At 45.1% G+C, this 18,600-nt stretch overlaps 1 protein-coding gene across 1 annotated transcript; it reads left to right on the forward strand.

Moving 5' to 3' along the window:
- The first annotated feature begins 10,185 nt into the window (after positions 1-10,185).
- Positions 10,186-12,419, forward strand: LOC136545192 (9-cis-epoxycarotenoid dioxygenase NCED4, chloroplastic-like). Its single transcript, XM_066537237.1, has one exon. It carries the CDS (start codon positions 10,346-10,348, stop codon positions 12,098-12,100), a length of 1,755 nt encoding a protein of 584 aa, XP_066393334.1. The 5' UTR covers positions 10,186-10,345; the 3' UTR covers positions 12,101-12,419.
- Positions 12,420-18,600: the final 6,181 nt, after the last annotated feature.

The following is an 18,600-nucleotide window of genomic DNA, read 5'->3' on the forward strand; positions in this document are numbered from 1 at the left end:
CTTATTTTTGTACGTTAAGTTGTATAACAATACATTAGGCGTTCTTAGACCGACATTAGGAGTTATCTATTGTAGTTAGTGCCACCTTCGAGCTGTATCACCCTTATAATACGTTAGATTCTTGTACAAAAGAAAACAAAACCTATTGCTATCTGTTCAAAAGTATTATTACTGAGAACTTTGTTGCAGGGCAATACACTCAAATGCTCAGTTGAAGAGATCGAGCGCGTTCGACCGAGAGTCAATGACGACTACATACTTGGCTTCCTGGACGTAAGATTAAAAATATTATTTCAAACATATCATTAATACGTTAGATTCTTTCAGTTAACATAGTTTTGTACAACAGAGGCTGTCATGTCGTCTATGCCGTGCGGCTGGTCGTTGTGGTTGCAGGACAGACACGATGCAAGACATGTATGTTCCTTCCGTAGGTAGAGGAGGCTTGGGTTCCTCTAGTCAAGTAGCTATAGGGGACGGGGACGAGGATGAGGAAGACGACGACGACGACGATGTGGACAAGAGGCACGAGGAGCTTGGCCCCTCTCAGCTCTATGACGCTCCCTCGACTCATCCTACACCGCCTCTAGGCACTAGGCGACACCGTCCATGTGACCCTTACACTCTAGGTACGAGCACTCTCGGTCACAAGGGTAAGGGCAAGAGTAGGAGGCAGTGAGGGATGTGGTAGTTGTTAATATGCACTATTATGGATTTTGTATTTACTTTTCTATAACTATTTGGGATTGTATGGACATTGTGGACTATTTGGACTACGCAAGACATATTATGTTGGTTGTGATGTTCGTTGTGGTTGCATTTTGCTCCTTGGATGATTAAATATTTGGAATATATAATGATGTCTCTGTTTGTAACTGTGGATGCTCCTAAAACAAGGGAAACTCTTGCAATTTTTTTCCGTGAAACAATAATCATACTACACTGCTAAAAAGGCATAAATATAGTACATAGATTAACTATAAATTTATTAGAAAGTGTATAATCCAAACGTATCATACATACGCTTTGTAGATGAATGTAGGGTTACCAAGCAACGGTGAACGATTCTATGCTTTTCAGATAATAAAAATAGACTTTTCAAATACAGGGACAGCAGCGATTTATCACATCACTGACATAGTACTAGCATGCAAGGAAGCACAACTCCACTCTATCTCCGCCATCCATCTTATGACTGTTTGATCCAAGGGCTTAGGTGAAGAGGCACATGGATCGCTGACATGGCACACTGAGAGGCCTCCATTCCTCCTCTCAACCTATAAATAACCACTCACTCCCTCTCATTCACACACACAACAAGGAAGAAGAACACTCTTCATCATTTTCTTTCGTTGCGGTACCAATGTCTAGAGGGTCATCCAGAGGGAGAGGAAAGGGGAAGGGAACTACCTAGGGGTGGGATCTTTTTCACATACCACATCTATGTGTTTGTTGTTTGGTTTAATTACCTAAGGCATGTTAGGTTTAGTCGAAGAAAACTCTGTACCCAGGTTCGGTACATGTAGTCACATGCCATTTCATGTGTTTCGTGTGTTGATTTATATAATGCCGTACGTCGTTAGTTTTTTTTGCAGCAAGTGTTCACATTTCAATACGTCCATATCATTAAGCGGAATATGAAGACCATAAATAATAAAAACAACCACATAATGAAAAATTCAATACTATGTCATATTACACAACATATTAATACTAGAAGTACGTGCCGACAGTAGACATAGGGGCAAATGCACTTCCAAATCCTCAGTCTGAAACGTATTGAGTAAGCAACTCATCATCCGAGTACCAGTCCTCTACCACAACCCTGTTGCTGTAGCTAGGCTCACCTGCGTTGCTCTGACCTACCTGTCACCTGTAGAAGCAGCCTCCGCTTCATCTGCGACTGCTACGGCCTGAGTGAAGAACGTGTCGTTATCCTTCTCCGCCTGTAAGCCTGCCTCTGCTAGAACGATGAGCTCGCTCAGTCTGCCAGTGTCGTCTTTAGCCTCCTTCGCCTGCATGCCCACCTCTACTAGAGCAATGAGCTCGCTCAGTCTGCCAGTGTCGTCCTCAGCCTCCTGCGCCTGCATGCCCGCCTCTGCTAGAGCAATGAGCTCACTCAGTCTACCAGTGTCATCCTCATCCTCGTCCCCCTCATCAGACAACACAATCGGTGATTGAACGATGCGACCAGCTCGCGATCTATGCTCATCTAACTTCTTCTCCTCATACCTTGCACAAGCCACCTCTGTGGCATGTTCCTCGCTGCAACCAATCCCTTCATATATAAAATGCAATCAGTTAGCAACGCGATTATATTACATTTAAAATCAGGCAACGAAAAAAAGGCTTTTAAGCACTCACTGGCACATAATGTAGCAACATGCTCGTTCAAGACCTGCATCTGTACTCTTGTCTCCTCCCTTGACCTCTCCTCCTCTAACGTCATCCGCCTCTCCAATCCCCATTTGTTAAGCCCAACATCGATCGGGTTACAAATACCGCGCTGTCTAGCAAACTCACGTATCTTTTCTTTGTGATGTTTAACGAATAGGTTGACGTAGTCAGGTCCATATCTCATCTTCCGTGCAATTAGTTGCCTCTTCTTCAGTTCATCCAAGAACTTAGCTTGACCATCATAACATTCCCACCTGCATTTCCTAGTGCTCTGTTCAAAAGAAATATTATATCATATATGTCTTAGCAAAAGAAATAAAATACGATTTCATGTTTACCACAAAAATAACGAACCTGATCATACTCAATCATATGGCCGCAATAATGGCCTATTCCAAGCTCTGAAGGGACTAGGCCATAGTTGGATTTAACACCACATTCGCACATGACAGGAGGTGCTTTGTAGATTATCCTTTCTTTCTTCTTTTCCTTAACCCTCCGCGGTTCTTCCGGCCATTGGTTCTTAGGACCATACAACCATTCCTTGAAACGATACTTCGCCATTGAAAACACCTAAATAATGAGACATTAGTACATGAACACATATAGCTCAAGATTTGAATACATACACTTTGCACTTACTTCATGCTTGTTTAGACACACAAACTCCAACGTATTCTCAGGGTTTATCACAGCTCGATCTCCGCAATCGCACAGAGGAGATTCCTCGAGTCGTCTAACTATGGCTAGGTGCTTCTCCTTAGCCATCATTGGCGGAGGGTTAGGGGGGTGGAACCCACCGCTTGAAGTGCTCATGTGGATGTCTCTCTCTAAACCAATCGTCGAAAAGGAGGTACCCCTAGGATCAAACTTGTCTGCACCGTCGATCCACTGAAAGAAAAGGCACCTCTCATGGTCCTACACAACGAGATTCCAACAAAATATTAGTAGCATACTTACACAAGTAAAAAAAAGATAGTGAAAACAATTTCTTACATTAAAACGACTGCATGTGTAGAAGCAACGCGCCGCTGTGTCTGGATGTTTCAATTGAAAAACATGGGCTGGGAAACCACAGTCACAGTTAGGGACAGGGAGGTCAGGAGGGACGGGGGCATCTTTGCTAGACGTGTCGGGGTATAATTCTCGAGGACGACCCCGTTTTCGCCAAAACTCCTCCCGAAATATTTCTTGCATCTAACAAAACGGATGTAATTTAACAAACATAAATCAAAACATCACAAATAAATATCAATGAGAAACATAACTATAATACAACCAATTTCGTTCTAAGAACCGAAAGCAGTTAACATTAAACCCTAAACCTAGGGTTTCCTATTTGATGGACAACAATGAACCAATAACATAACTATATGCGCCTAGGTTTGCTAGCTTTTTTCCACGCCTTGGCATCATCCTACGGTTGTATAATATATATATTGAGGGATAGAATGAAACCCTAAGTGATGACGATTATTACGTTCAAAAATTCGACTAATATATACCGAATTGATGCCAAAAAACTAGGAGGGGAGAGAGGATACCTTGCTCTTGAAGATCTACGGATCAAATTAAGGTTTTCAAGGTCCAATATGCCGATTCGTGAAGTGGGGAGAGAAAAAACCCGAGAGGGAGGAGAAAGAAGAGGAAGAACGCTAGGGCAGGAAGGTTGGGCCGGAGTTAAATGGCAGGGAGCTCGGCGCCAATCACTCTGGCGCCGAGCTCGACGCCGTAGATCTTGGCGTCGAGCTCGGCGCCAGAGTGACTGGCGCCGAGCTCGGCGCCCTGCCATGTCATCCACCGAGCCCAGGACCTCGGCGTCAGGGACGCTGGCACCGAGACGTGTTAGCTCGACGCCAACATCAATGGCGCCCAAGCTAAGGGTCCATTTTCTGAATTCTTTCCGTCAGAGGTCTATTTGTGAGAAACTTTAAAAAAAAAGACTAAATTATAAAAAATTCGGGCTCGGCAAGCAATTGCAAGCAGCCACTGCATTAATGATGGTGTCTACTTACCTATCACTCACAATCTCCCGATCGAGCTTAATTAACCTACTGATTAATAAATTATTAACAAATAAAGGTGATGCATGACCGATGAGTGAGTGCAACGTCAGGATAGCAGCAGGGGCCTACTATGTACTGCGAAAACGGCACGATTCCGCGTTGAAACGGTCGAGGGTAGGTTACACACAGGAGCGAAGGAGAAAAGCCTCTCGTCGCTCTGTCTCTCTCTCTCTGCGGGCCGGTGTGCGCATGCAGTGTGCGGTCGGTGTGTGCATGGAAGTGGTGCAACGCCGGACGCCCTGGACCCGACACGTACCTCGAGTACGTGGACGCCTCCCACTGGCCTGAATGGGAATGGACGATGGGTACGGTGTCTCTGTGTGCTACCCGTCGGCCAGGCCAACCCTAGCTAGGTACCCACGGTGCACTACGTACATACAAAATGAGACAAGAAGCAAGCAAGCCGCAAGCAGGTGATGTGCATGCGGGTGTGATCCTGATTATCCTTGGACCAACTAAAGGTTACGTACGTGTTCACCTTGCTTTTGATGGGGTCAACACGGCTTCATTCTGATCAGGCAGGCGCAGGCCTATCTAGCTAAGCTGAAGCCATCAGTCCTGGAACTGCAAGAACTACCACACTTTGGCGAAGGAATTGAAGCAAAAGCCAAGAGGCTCGCTCCCTCCAATGGTGGTGGGCCGGATAACCTCTCTCTGCCCTACTAGCTAATGTTGGGCACAAAGGGGACGGACTTTGCACGCAAAGCTTAGGCTGCGCAGAGCTTTTTGCCGTCCAAAGATTAAATTTCGTATCGCTGGACACAAATAATTACCCATTTTGTGGTTTATTTATGTACTTCATCACCTAGAATAATGTAGCTACTCTCTCCGTCCCCAAATAAAACAGGACACATTAAGAGACCCAATTCTATAAATAAATAAATTCTAAAAAAACAAAACCCATTGAATGCCCACTTTTGTTAATAGGCAATTCTAGATACGAACATCTTAAGAAGCTCGTCTCTGTTAATTGATTAACAAAGGTGGACATCCTAAGGTGCCCGCTTATGTAAACAGTCAATTAACAGAGGCAATCTCGTCTATGTAAATGATTAAAATAGAGACACGGGCATTTGTCTAATACCGTCTGATCATTTACAGAGGCAGCTCCTAATCCCCGCCTATGTTAATCAAGGGCCTATATATCCTGAAAGTCTTTTTTGTAGTAGTGACTTTTCTAGGTACATAGCCACGAATGTATTTATTTTGAAATAGAGGAAGTATTTCTAAGCTTCCGTATAGTAGATGCTATAATAAATAGTCAGTATGAAACAAACCCCTTAGCGTGGGCGCTCTCTCTGTCCCACCGCTCACAAGAAAATTAATTTGGTGACATGCAAATTATTTTTCTTTATTTTCTTTTTAATTTAGCAACACCATGCAAATTAAATTGTCAGGCACCGTTGTCATGCACAGACACTTGTGAACATGGAGCTCACGCGCTTACGTAGTGGGACATGGTTAATGATCACATATTTTTTTACTCTCTTTAGTCTACTTTAGAAAGTCTAAGACATGTTTGGCAGAGCTCTTAGAGCAACTCCTTTTGAGCTAAATTCAGAAGGATCTCCACACGAAATGATTTATTACAGAAAAGTGATTATATGTTGATTTTACGAAGTGACTAGCAAACATGCTCGTGCGTTGCAACGGGAGAAAATCAAAACTTATATCTCTACTTAGTTACTAAAATATGTATATTTTGCATTTAATCCATTGGCAACGAAGCAATAATTACATTAGAACATTGACCGTCTATAAAAGTGTAATTTGGAATAATGTCAGCCAAATTTGCAAATTCCTTAGGTCGTGCAAAATAAGTAGAAATATATAAACACATTTAATTATCCATGAAAGAGCGAAAAAGTTCAGTGGTAAATAGGAATCCATGCAGGCAGCACTTCGCTTCGCCGTCACTGCCGCCTCCAGCCGCCACCTCCTCCCCACCCCCTTCTCCTTCTCCGCTCGCCTCCCCACCCCCAACAGGTCGTCGTGGCCGCCTGGCCGCCACCGCCTCCCACGGCACCACATCTGCTAGCGGCGCAACCCCTCGCGCCGCTACCTGGTCAGATTGGACAATAAATTGCGCAAGATTTCTGTTCATGATTTAATTAATTAGACTATTAGCTGATCTAGGTTATAATAAGAATAATTTTAATTCTTAATCAAATTATATCAATAATTTAGTAGTAAGAATATTTGATTATTAAGGATTAGGGAAGGATAAAGGATCCAAAGATCCATAATATTGTGTTTATTATTTATTTTTATGTTCATAAGAAAAATATGAGACAATCGGGAAAACAAAAATGACATGCAAAATAATAAAGGAAATGACATGAAACGGACCTGAAAGTCCAGAAAAGAAAAAAAAAAGAGAAAAAGGAGAGGAAAAAACAAAAAGAGGAAATCAGTAAAAGAAGTGAAACAAATACAAAAATGAAAACGGATCGGATAAGTAACTGATCGGAGATAGTCTAAAAAAACGGAAAAGGCCGAACAGATGACGGAATAGGAAAAGGAAAAAAACCGAATTTACTATATATATAGTAATCGTATTGGGTATGGACTTTTTTTTTGCGCATGAGTATGGACTCTTTGGTTAAACATAGACCATACACAATCCAATACGTTTTGGAATCAGACTCCGTATCGCGCTAGATAAGAGCTATAATATTTCGTATGAGCACAGTTATATATATAAGTCCAGACAGAAGAAACTCTCGACTACCAATAGTTAGAGGGAGGTGGACGAAAAAAATTGATGGATGAAAAAATGGCCGGAAATTTTGCCTCTTTATGTTGATTTTATGAAGTGATTCTTTAAATTGTACTTGGAGGCTAGAAGCTAAAACTTTAATTTTCGTGATTAATTTCCTGCACACAATCACTTCTTACATTAAATCTATGATACATAATCATATAGAATCACTTTCAGTTATATAATCACTTTGCTCGGAGACTCACTTCCCATAGAGAATACAGAGCATGAGAACTCTACCAAAATAAGCCCTAAAATAGCAATATAAAGAGAGTAATAACTACTTATTGATTATCATAATTTGTATGTAAGAATGCACGAACGAAAGAATATATTCTTTATATTCTTATTATCTTATCTTTTTTAAGCATTGGTTCTTTGTATAGATAGCCATACAAGAGAATTACAAGAGTTGATGCTAGAGAGTTATAACACCAATGTCAAAGTTACAGTTTTGATATTGTATATGGTTACGAATATCTGCAATACTGAATATTTCACACTCCCGCTTGGATGATCCTTAAATGAATATGTATGTTTCCTTAAAAACCTTGCTAAGGAAAAAACAGTGGAAGAAAACTATGGTCTAGAAAAAAGGAGTACACATATATATTCACTCCCTCGGATGGCAAAACTTAACATCTCCGAGTTCATGAAGTCCTACACCATATGTAAATTTCTTTAATACTAAAGCAAGGATTCATCTCTATAAATAAGTTTACTAAATTCTCACTTGAATAATTTCTTGGACTATTATAATACCATCCATTTAAACAATTTCATGAGTAAGAAAAACATTCGTGGGACATGTTCCATTCTATTTTCCTTATCAATCTCTTAGTTGAGTTATACAAGACCTTTCATGTATTATTGTGTATAGATGCTTCCTTTCTAAAAGTAAATTGCATTCTTCATAAACATGGTGTGTTATATCATATTCCATAACCACACAGATAATCTATTAAATTCATGAATGGCCAAAATTTCTACATTGGTTGGATGAACTTGTGTTGATATGGTTTATTTGCTTCGTTGAGGGCCAACAGATAGATGCACCACCAAACATAAATGAATATACAATTTCTAAATGACCATTACATGAATCAAATAGATACCATGGATCTGTAAAACATCTTAGTTCTCCTTTCATTTGTTGGTAACATATAGATCCATTTCTTTTGTACCTTGAGTATAACAATGTATATGATTTATGTCATTCCAGTGATTTTTATTAGGACAAAATTTATATCTTCCAATTAAATTAACAATGAATGCAATATGAGGTTATGAATGAGAGCACATAGATACACTAGTGCTCCTAGCAGTTTAAATACTTCAGGAAGCTTCATCTATATGTCAATATCGAGTGATCCATATATAAGTATCTTGTGACAATATCCATTATACGAAAGTTAAGCTTCTCTTTGTTTCCTGATTAATAACATAATCTAAAAGAGGTTACATCCAAGAAGGGATATTATGTTGCTTGATAATCAATAATAGTTGTCACATTACAACAAGAATTTGGAACAATCCTTAGGTAGTAACCATGCCTAGCCTCGATCTAGAGATTTCTCTTTTCTCATTTTTTTACAAACACCTAGTTATCAAGCCAAAAAGCTTCTCTTTTGTGAGAGAATTCAAATATGACTAAATGACACTACTCGATCTTGGTAAGATTTTCTTTGTTTGTATTCGTCAATTGACTGGTATTCTAAACCCATATTTTCATTCATAACAGCACTAGATTTCATACAAATGCATCATTGAGTATAACTTTATCATGATACTATATTTTCCGTACATAACATAGTTTAGTATGATTTTCTATAGAATTAGTTGCCTTTGTTTCATCTAGGTTCATTTGTTTGTTTTCTTTAGAAGATTTTCTGTGAAGTATTATTTCCTTGACTTGAGCAACTTAATTGCTTACTCATTTCCATTTTTTAGGATTCTTATATTTATTTGAACCCAGTGATCTACCACATTTTCTAGTAGGTCTATTCCACTAGCAATAGATAACTATCGTTCTTTGACACTAATTCAAGAGCATCAAACAAGTAGAGTGTATGGTTACTCTTTCCAAGCCTGTAAAAAGCATCTAGCAAAATTTTCACTAAACTTTGCAAATTAATTCTTCTTTTCACATTATTTTGTCCGAGGGTCAAAGTGAGATAATGATAATTCATTTCAACTTATTTCTCTATTTAGCTGCTTATGTTCTCCCCCTATTGTTACTAAAAATTGATTCATCAAAACAGTCATAAAAAACCTTTCTATAAATACATTTCACATTGATGATTCAAGAAATTGTGTTATGGATGGCTGTTTATACCCTAACATATATTCCTTTGGCTTGGGGAATCTTTGTCTGTGTGCGGAGTGGACTCGGTTAGTTTCGTTATCACTATAACTGAACCCAAGAAACCGAAACCGAATTTGATCGACTCCTATTTTTGGAAAAAAAAAACAAACGGTTCTGGATTCTTGTGGAACCGAATTTACTAAAAATGGGGGAACCGAACAGATCATTTTCGGTAACCGGATACCCACCCCTGAAATTCAAATTACACATTTCCTACTTCAAATTAAACAACCGGTTTGTTAGTGACTTACTTTCACACAGTGGCAGAGGCAGGCAGCGGACGGACGACATGCAAGCATGGGGAAGAAGACGTGTGCGGCGCGCGGTGGCGGCACTAGCACTACTTACTGTGCACGCTGACACTCGGGGACAGCCGCAAGCATCTCGACCGAAGCATCCATCCATCTCTCTAGAACACCCGCCCAAGAAGACGACAGCCACGGTCACCGCTGCAGTGCGCGCTCCGCGTCCCCGTCCCGGCCTCAGCTCCTGCCACGTCGTCGACCTCCTCCCGCGTTTGACTGCACCACCCACTCCCCCTCCCAGCACCTCCTATAAATCCCGGCCCGAATCCGCCACACCGGAAACCCAACCCCAGCTCGCTCCTCTCCCTCACTCCAAGTCTCGCCATCCACGCATACACATCCACGGCGCGGCGCGCCACAACCCTCTGCTCCGCTCGACCAACAGGCTCCGACGATCACCGGGCCGGGCCACAATCCTCAGCTCCTGACTGATTAGCTAGTTTCCGCAGCAATGGCGTCCTCCATCTCTGCTCCAGCTTCACCGGCGGCTCCGGCCACCGCGCCGGCGACGGGCAGGCCCAAGAAGCCGTCCCAGCTCAACCCGACCACCGGCAAGACCAGGACCCCGGTCCCCGCGCGGCCAATGCGCGCCGCTCCTACCCCAGCGCGGCGCGAGGCGGCCGGCGCCGTGCCCATGTGGAACCCGCTCCAGCGGCTCGCCGCGGCGGCGCTCGACGCGGTGGAGGAGAGGCTCGTGGCGGGCGTCCTGGAGCGCGCGCACCCACTGCCGCGGACCGCCGATCCGGCCGTCCAGATCGCCGGCAACTACGCGCCCGTCGGGGAGCGCCCTCCCACCGGCGAGTTCCCGGTCACCGGCCGCGTCCCGGCGTGCCTGGACGGCGTGTACGTCCGCAACGGCGCGAACCCGCTCCACGCGCCGCGCGCGGGGCACCACCTCTTCGACGGCGACGGCATGCTGCACGCCGTGCGGCTCCGCGGGGGCCGCGCCGAGTCGTACGCGTGCCGCTTCACGGAGACGGCGCGGCTCCGGCAGGAGCGCGCCATCGGGAGGGCCGTCTTCCCCAAGGCCATCGGCGAGCTCCACGGCCACTCGGGCGTGGCGCGGCTCCTCCTCTTCGGGGCACGCTCCCTCTGCGGCGTGCTCGACGCGTCGCAGGGGATGGGGGTCGCCAACGCCGGGCTGGTGTACCATAACAACCGCCTCCTCGCCATGTCCGAGGACGACCTCCCCTACCACGTGCGCGTCACCGCCGACGGCGACCTCGAGACCGTGGGGCGGTACGACTTCGGCGGGCAGCTCGACACCGCCATGATCGCGCACCCGAAGCTGGACCCGGCCACCGGCGAGCTCTTCGCGCTCAGCTACAATGTCGTGTCCAAGCCGTTCCTCAAGTACTTCTACTTCACCGCCGAGGGCCGCAAGTCCCCCGACGTGGAGATCCCCGTGGACGCGCCCACCATGATGCACGACTTCGCCGTCACCGAGAACCACGCCATCATCCCGGACCAGCAGATCGTGTTCAGGCTCCAGGAGATGGTGCTGGGCGGCTCCCCCGTGATGTACGACCGGAACAAGACCGCGCGGTTCGGGGTGCTGCCGAAGCGCGCCACCGACGCGTCGCGGCTGCAGTGGGTGGAGGTCCCGGACTGCTTCTGCTTCCACCTCTGGAACGCGTGGGAGGACGACGCCACGGGCGAGATCGTGGTGATCGGGTCCTGCATGACCCCCGCCGACGCCGTGTTCAACGAGTCCGCCGACGGCGAGGAGAGCTTCCGCAGCGTGCTGTCAGAGATCCGGCTGGACCCGCGCACCGGCACGTCCTCGCGGCGCGCGGTCCTGAGCGACGCCGACCAGGTGAACCTGGAGGCCGGCATGGTGAACCGGCAGCTGCTGGGCAGGAAGACCCGCTACGCGTACCTCGCCATCGCCGAGCCGTGGCCCAAGGTGTCGGGCTTCGCCAAGGTGGACCTCGAGGCCGGCACCGTCGAGAAGTTCATCTACGGCGAGGGGCGGTTCGGCGGCGAGCCCTGCTTCGTGCCACGCCCGGACTCCCCCGCGGGCGCCTCGGAGGACGACGGGTACGTGCTGTGCTACGTGCACGACGAGGGCCGTGGCGCGTCGGAAATGCTCGTCGTCAACGCCTGCGACATGCGCGCCGAGGCCGCCGTGAAGCTGCCGGGCCGCGTGCCGTACGGGTTGCACGGCACCTTCATCGGCGGCGAGGAGCTGCAGCGGCAGGCCTAGAGATGCTGTGCTGTGCTTTGCTGGTGCTACCTCGTCGATCAGGAACTCGACCACGACCTCACGTACATACAGACACAGGGACTACAGTAGCTAGCTGACAGTGACGTGGCAGCTCAATTATTTACAGCTAGTGTTGCTTAGCACAGTAATTTGTTCATTACTAGAGCAGTAGAGGGCCGTGTGGGACTGATTTTTGGGGCAGACGCCGGCCATACATGTATGTATATATATACATAAATATAGGAATAAAAATTGTTGAATTTTTGTGCAGAAATAGAAAAAGGAGTTTTGTACATAACTAGTACATGTCTTTATTTTTGTATATATGTATGTATACGTAAAAACCCGTATATGTATACCTGTATGGGTATGTGCATGTATTTGCATGTATTATACATGTAGGCTACCTAATAAACAATTTGCATCAAACTAGTATTTCTTTTTGCTGATGAGTTTGACTTGTGTCGGCCGCCGGCCGGCTAGCTTGTCGGAAAGAAACGCAGTACAGTGTGAACTGGGTAAACCATTCTCTGTTGACAAAGGAGTGCATCGTGCGTGTTTAGTTGTAACCGGATGCTCTGTCAAGGGCAGAGGAGCTACCTTTGTCTTAACAGAGTCAAAGTCGTCTTAAACAAAGTGCTAAAAGCGTCAACTTTAAAGATAAGGTTGATTCATCAAATAAACACTCCGTTTACAAGCAAGGCATTTGAAGGAAAGTTACCACTGGACGTACTCACTCCGTTGAAAAAGTGTATATTTTCTTTGGCTCTATCTTCAAAGTTATATATACTTTCAGCCTTGTTTCTTTATTATAGAATATACATTGTTTATATCTTATTACTGAATCAGTATTATTGTATTGTAGGAAAGGAAAATATGAGCTAATCATATGAAATATTTGTACTTTGAATAATTCAGTGTGGGTCAAACAAAATATATAAAGTTTACTTTTAGGGGGAAAATGAAAAATAAAGTATACATATAAACCAATGAAACGTGTTCATCACCACCTGCTCCCTTGGGTCAAAAATATACTTGGCACATTTAATTTCACTGTGCAGTCTTTGATGTGAATCATTTATCTCTGAAAATACAAGTCTGCTTGAAACGCTTGAAAAACAGAGAAATGGAAAAGCGTCCTAACTGTGCAGTCATGTCGCGCACCTCAAACACTTTCTTCTTCATTGTTGGGCATTTTTTTCTTTTGGTAAAACATCAGAATGAAGAGTTTTCCAAATTGTGGGGGAAATTTTGTTTCACAGAAAAAGGGAAAAAAACGTTTAGAACATTTTTTTTTCTCAGAAATAAATATAACGCATGTTGAGCAAAGAAGAAAATTTTATCGATTAGAAGAAGAATATTGGGTTGTTACCATAGACTGTTTGACACAAGGTGATTTAATTTCTAGATGCATGTATGCTAGGCCCATTCGCTGCTGATCAAGATAGTGCTGCCGCGGCTGCTGTGTTTGTGACGAGAGAAAGACAGCACTTCAATCAACAGCCGAATAGGCACACAGTGTTCTCCCAGAAGGAACGGTCCGTACAAACCAAATGTATATATACACATTATATGTACTAATTCGTGTAGTCCTAAATTAATTTAAAATCCCTACATTTTCGACTAAGGGCGCGTGGCTGGTCCGGCTGCTTCTCCTCACATGCTACAGTACATCTTTTAGCCGCTACAGTACTTCTCTCTCACACAATCAACCGCTACAGTGTTTTGTCTTCTTTTTTTTCCAGACAAACGAATGTGGCCTAAATATGGAACGCGAGAATCTTAGGTTACTCGCTCCCGCGTTCTCAACTGACGATCCTCATCAATTTGTATATGAACAACGCACACTCGAAGCACGGGGAAGGGTCGTGAACAGTAAACACGTGCTCCCTTGTTTTTTAAATATATATGTGATGCATGTTCAAGAAAAAAAAATAATTACTATATTTTTGAAAAAAAAACAGAAATTAATTAGCTTATCATAAGTAAATTATGCTCCCAATACGGAGTATATTTTTTAAATGGCTGTAATTAAATATTTAAACACTGAGGGACTATATTTAATAACGGGACGAGTACGTATCATCATTTCCACGAATACTACTCCATAGGCGTGCGTACGTGTAGTTTACTCGCTGATGCGATGAGAGTCGCGCAGGGGCCTGGATCTAATTACCTAGTCGACACGCTTCCCGGCCGCGCGCGCCGTGTGGAAATTATTAACCTCTCCGTACGATCCCCTGATGACTAGAGTGCGTAAGATGATTAGCTTAATTGGATACGTGCACAGCAAGGCAATAAGCACGTGTTACGGCCACGCACGCTAATACTAATATAATGAGCAACTCATTACGTAACTAATGACGATCGACGTCTCTGCTTACTTTTGAAATTGGAATTTGGAAAGAAAGGAGGATCCGTGCGATGCGACACGGTGGTGGACACGGCCGGGCGGGCGGGCCGGTCGGAGAACCGAACGAAAACGGCATGATCTCAGCTGAGCTTTTTACCGACGGGTGCGGATCCTGGCTGTAAAGGTGACCTGGGCCGGGCCACTTAGCCCGCAGGCTGGGTTACGTACGTACGTAGATTAATTATCAGCCACTGATGGAGTCAACGGCCCTGTGGTAGTACAACACTACTGGGCAGCAGCGCACTAACGGGATCGGATATTCCCACGCTCGCCCCAACTCCTACGGCGATTTGCACACGTTGAGCTCTTTTTGTCCTGATAATAATAAAATTAATGAATTCCACACGTTGAGCTCTTTTTTGTCCTAGTAAAAACAATAAATTCCACACGTTGAGCCCATTTTGTCCATATAAAAAACAACAAATTCTTCGATACATCAGATCAGATACAACTGAGAGAACAACGCTGCTAAAATCATGAAATAAATCCAAAATAAATAAATAAATAGGACAGCCCCAATATTTCTTCCCTAATAAAGTGCTGAAGTGGTTGCCTGAATACCAACTGTAGGACTGTTGGTGGATATGTTTTTAAAGTTTTTCAAAATTTCAACCCCAATATACAGCCTATTCATAGAACCCAGATGCCAGTGCCTAATTTTATTCTTTCCTCCTTCGTTGTCCCTTTCTTCTCTGCGATCTTCCTCTTTCTTCGAGATGGCAACGGGTACGTACCCGATGGGTACTGGCCACCCGTACCCGCACCCGCCAGATCAAAATTTTACCCGTCGGGTTACCCGTACCCGCAGGCGGGTAGAAAATTCATTCCATACCCGCACCCGACGGGTAATTCTTACCCGACGGGTAATTCTTATCCGACAATATACCCGAGTTCACACACCAAAATATAATAGCTTCCAGCAAAACAAATCAACAATAGAGCAGCAAAACAGGAATATGGGCTGGTGGAGTGGAGTGAGGATGAGGATTAGGGTTTGAGGGAGTTCTGGAATATATATACTCATATGCTTATATGGGCCAAATATGGGCTATATGCTTATATGGGCTAAAATTGCAGAGGTTGGATATTATTTATGCGGGTTTTTTTTACCTACGGGTATGCGGGTATGGGTAGTATACACCCACACCCGTACCCGCATACTCGATGGGTACAAGAATTCGTCCAATAACGTACCCGCGGGTGTAAAATGTCTTCCATACCCGCCTCCTTATTGGGTAAAACCCGTCGGGTACTCGGGTTTCGGGTACCCGTTGCCATCTTGACTCTTTCTTCTCCTATGGATTTCCACCTCTTCCATTGGGCTTTCTATTTCTTCTCCATTGGTGCCAGCACCCATCATCCCACGGTCCCACCACCCTGCACGCTCCCTAACCAACCTCCTGGAATCCTCTGCCTCAACCTCAACATCAAGAGGTCCGGTCACTCCCTCATCTAAAACCTTCTCGGTGGCGAGTTCCCGCCCTTCCTCGATGTCGTGGCCATGCTCCGAGGCTCAACCTCTCCTACAACTCTTTTGCGTCGGTACCTGTGCCGGCCATGCTTATCAACCTCTCCGTAGATCCACAATGGCCATGACTACCTTCCTTCCCTTCCCCTTCTATGTCTTCTCAGATCCATGCATGACCTCCATGACACCTAGATGCGGCCATGGTGCATGGTGGGAAGATTTGATAGTTGGTGTGGGGCCAGACTATTGGGGTAGATGTAACTCCCCCTTTTATTTGAGAGGAGATAGAAAGTGTTTTGGTGGCAAAAAAAGAGAACTATTGGGAGTTTGGTGGAGCATGAAAAATACCTCATCTCCCCCATATGATAGTTTCAAGAGGATGAGGAGTGCTATTGGGAACTATTGGAGATGCTTTAGTGGGTTCCAACATAAGAATCTTAACCAGTCCAGCTATGCTTATTTCATAAAATACTCACTACTTTTTTATAGATTAACGTCATAAAATACTTACTGCTTAGTTCATAAATATATGATGGTAGTACTGCAAATATTGCTAGTAGCCATGTCGGTATCGTAATGGACTTATATTTACCATCGAGAGTAAACATGATTTTAAGAATCTAGGCGCACATTGTCTTCATATATACTATTTTAATATTTAATATAAAGTTTTTCATAATGAATTATGTATATATAGACCCAAAGCACTTGAAATCAGCGTTGTAAAAATCTTGATTGACTGGATTGAAGATTTCTTCTTACACCAAACTTGACTACAACACACAAATATCCTAACTAAGTTAGCGTATTAATTCTACGAATTTGAGCCCCTGTTTGGAAATGGGGTTTTGCAATCCAAATCCTTTGGGTTTAAACAAATTTGAAAAAATAGTACAATTTATTAAAGTATTCATATCGATGTTTCGTCATCGGTAGATTAATGATAGGCCATTGTGTGCGAGTCAAAGTTAGATGGTAGCACAAAACAAGCGATGTTTATATTGGTTCAAGCTCTCATGAGGAATTAATACCCAACGTCATGTGTTTGGGATGTATTTTTTTTAGATTATGTGTTTGGGATGTATTATTGCTTATGCTATATATATGTGTTTACTAACGAGATACCAATCAGGCCCTGTTTTTTTCATCCATAAACCATGGGGATCGGAGAGGATCACTACGTGAAAAACGGTTTGCAGCAACGGCATAAATTTTTTATAGGGGCGGCTGGTGATGGAGCCGCCCCTACAGTGGAGTATTGGACACCCACGAGACCAGCCGCTCCTACAAATTGAACAGTAAGGGTGGCTGGTGATACGAGCCGCCCCTACAAATGAGTCGGATTTGTAGGGGCGGCTCACTCACTAGCCGCCCTCGATATTGTTATTTGTAGGGGTGGCCGGTGAGGGAGCCGCCCCTACAAATTCCATATGTACAGTACCGAGTCACCCCAAATATCTGCACCGCCCGCCCTAAAAAAAATCGGCCAGTACCACCCGGCGCGACGAGTTTCTCAGCCACAACCGCCGAACCACCCGGTGCCGAGGCCCTAGGCGCGCTTGCTTCCCCTGCCGCCCCCATGGCACCGAAGCGCCCGGCGGCGGCGGCCTCGGGGTCGGCATCCGAGACATCCAACGCGGAGGTGGACGCGGGCCACCACCAGCCGTCCTCCCCGTCCCCATCCAAGACGCCGCCGCCCAACCCTAACCCTAAGTCCGCCGCCGCTGGCCCCACCTCGGTGGCGGAGGACTTCACCACAGCCGGATCCGACTCCGAGGCCACCTACGACTTTGACGCGGACCACCGCCCCGCGTCCCGGAAGGCGGCGGCAGCGTCGTCGCCCTCGCGCAAGCCCAGGAGCCCCAGGCCACGCTCCCACTCCCACTCCCGCTCCCGCTCCCCGGACGCCTCCTCGTTCTCCGACGTCGCAGCCTCAGACGCCGACGCCGACGCCGACCCCGCCGCCAGAGACTGCGCTCAGGATCTCTGGCCTCTAGATCTCCTCCCCTTGCTCGACGACGGCCCAAATCTACCCATAGCCACAGCTCTGAAGGTGGAGCTTCATCTCCTAGGTGAGTGGCTGGCGGATCCTGTCTCCCTCTTCCTAACTCTCCCTCACCCTCACCCTCTCCCTCTCCCTCTCCCTCTCCCTCACAGATCGATCCTGGTGGGGCTTCTTCCGCAGAGGCAGCTATTGTGGAGCTCAGATCTGCTCAAAATTCTTTCAAAAATGGGTATCTCACTGCTCTCAAGGTCTGTCTATCTTTGCCATCCAGTTAACATAGTTATACTATCGATATTATGAAGTCTAAATTTCCACTACAATTGTTTAATCCGTACACATTGTTCAGACAACTATTGTGGAGCTCAGATCTTTGAAATTTATGGTCTTGGTCAAGAAGTTGTTGATCTTGCCTTCTGTGGAAGTGTATAAAAAATTGGAGGTCTCACACTTGATGAGGTAGTTAAAATCAAGTAGCAAATGGCACAAAAATTGTCTAGTATTCCTATCTGCCCTTTTTTCCACTTTAGCTCTTTTTTTTTTGTTCCGGCACACTGTTTAGAAGGCCTCTCCCCTCTCCTGTAGTTGATTTACGTCTTATATCTTTGTGACTTACT

The sequence above is a fragment of the Miscanthus floridulus genome, chromosome 3 (genome assembly GCF_019320115.1).
Source record: "Miscanthus floridulus cultivar M001 chromosome 3, ASM1932011v1, whole genome shotgun sequence".
Lineage (NCBI taxonomy): Eukaryota > Viridiplantae > Streptophyta > Magnoliopsida > Poales > Poaceae > Miscanthus > Miscanthus floridulus.

Coding starts and splice junctions, on each gene's coding strand:
- LOC136545192 (XM_066537237.1), top strand. CDS start 10,346: ATGGCGTCCTCCATCTCTGCTCCAGCTTCACCGGCGGCTCCGGCCACC.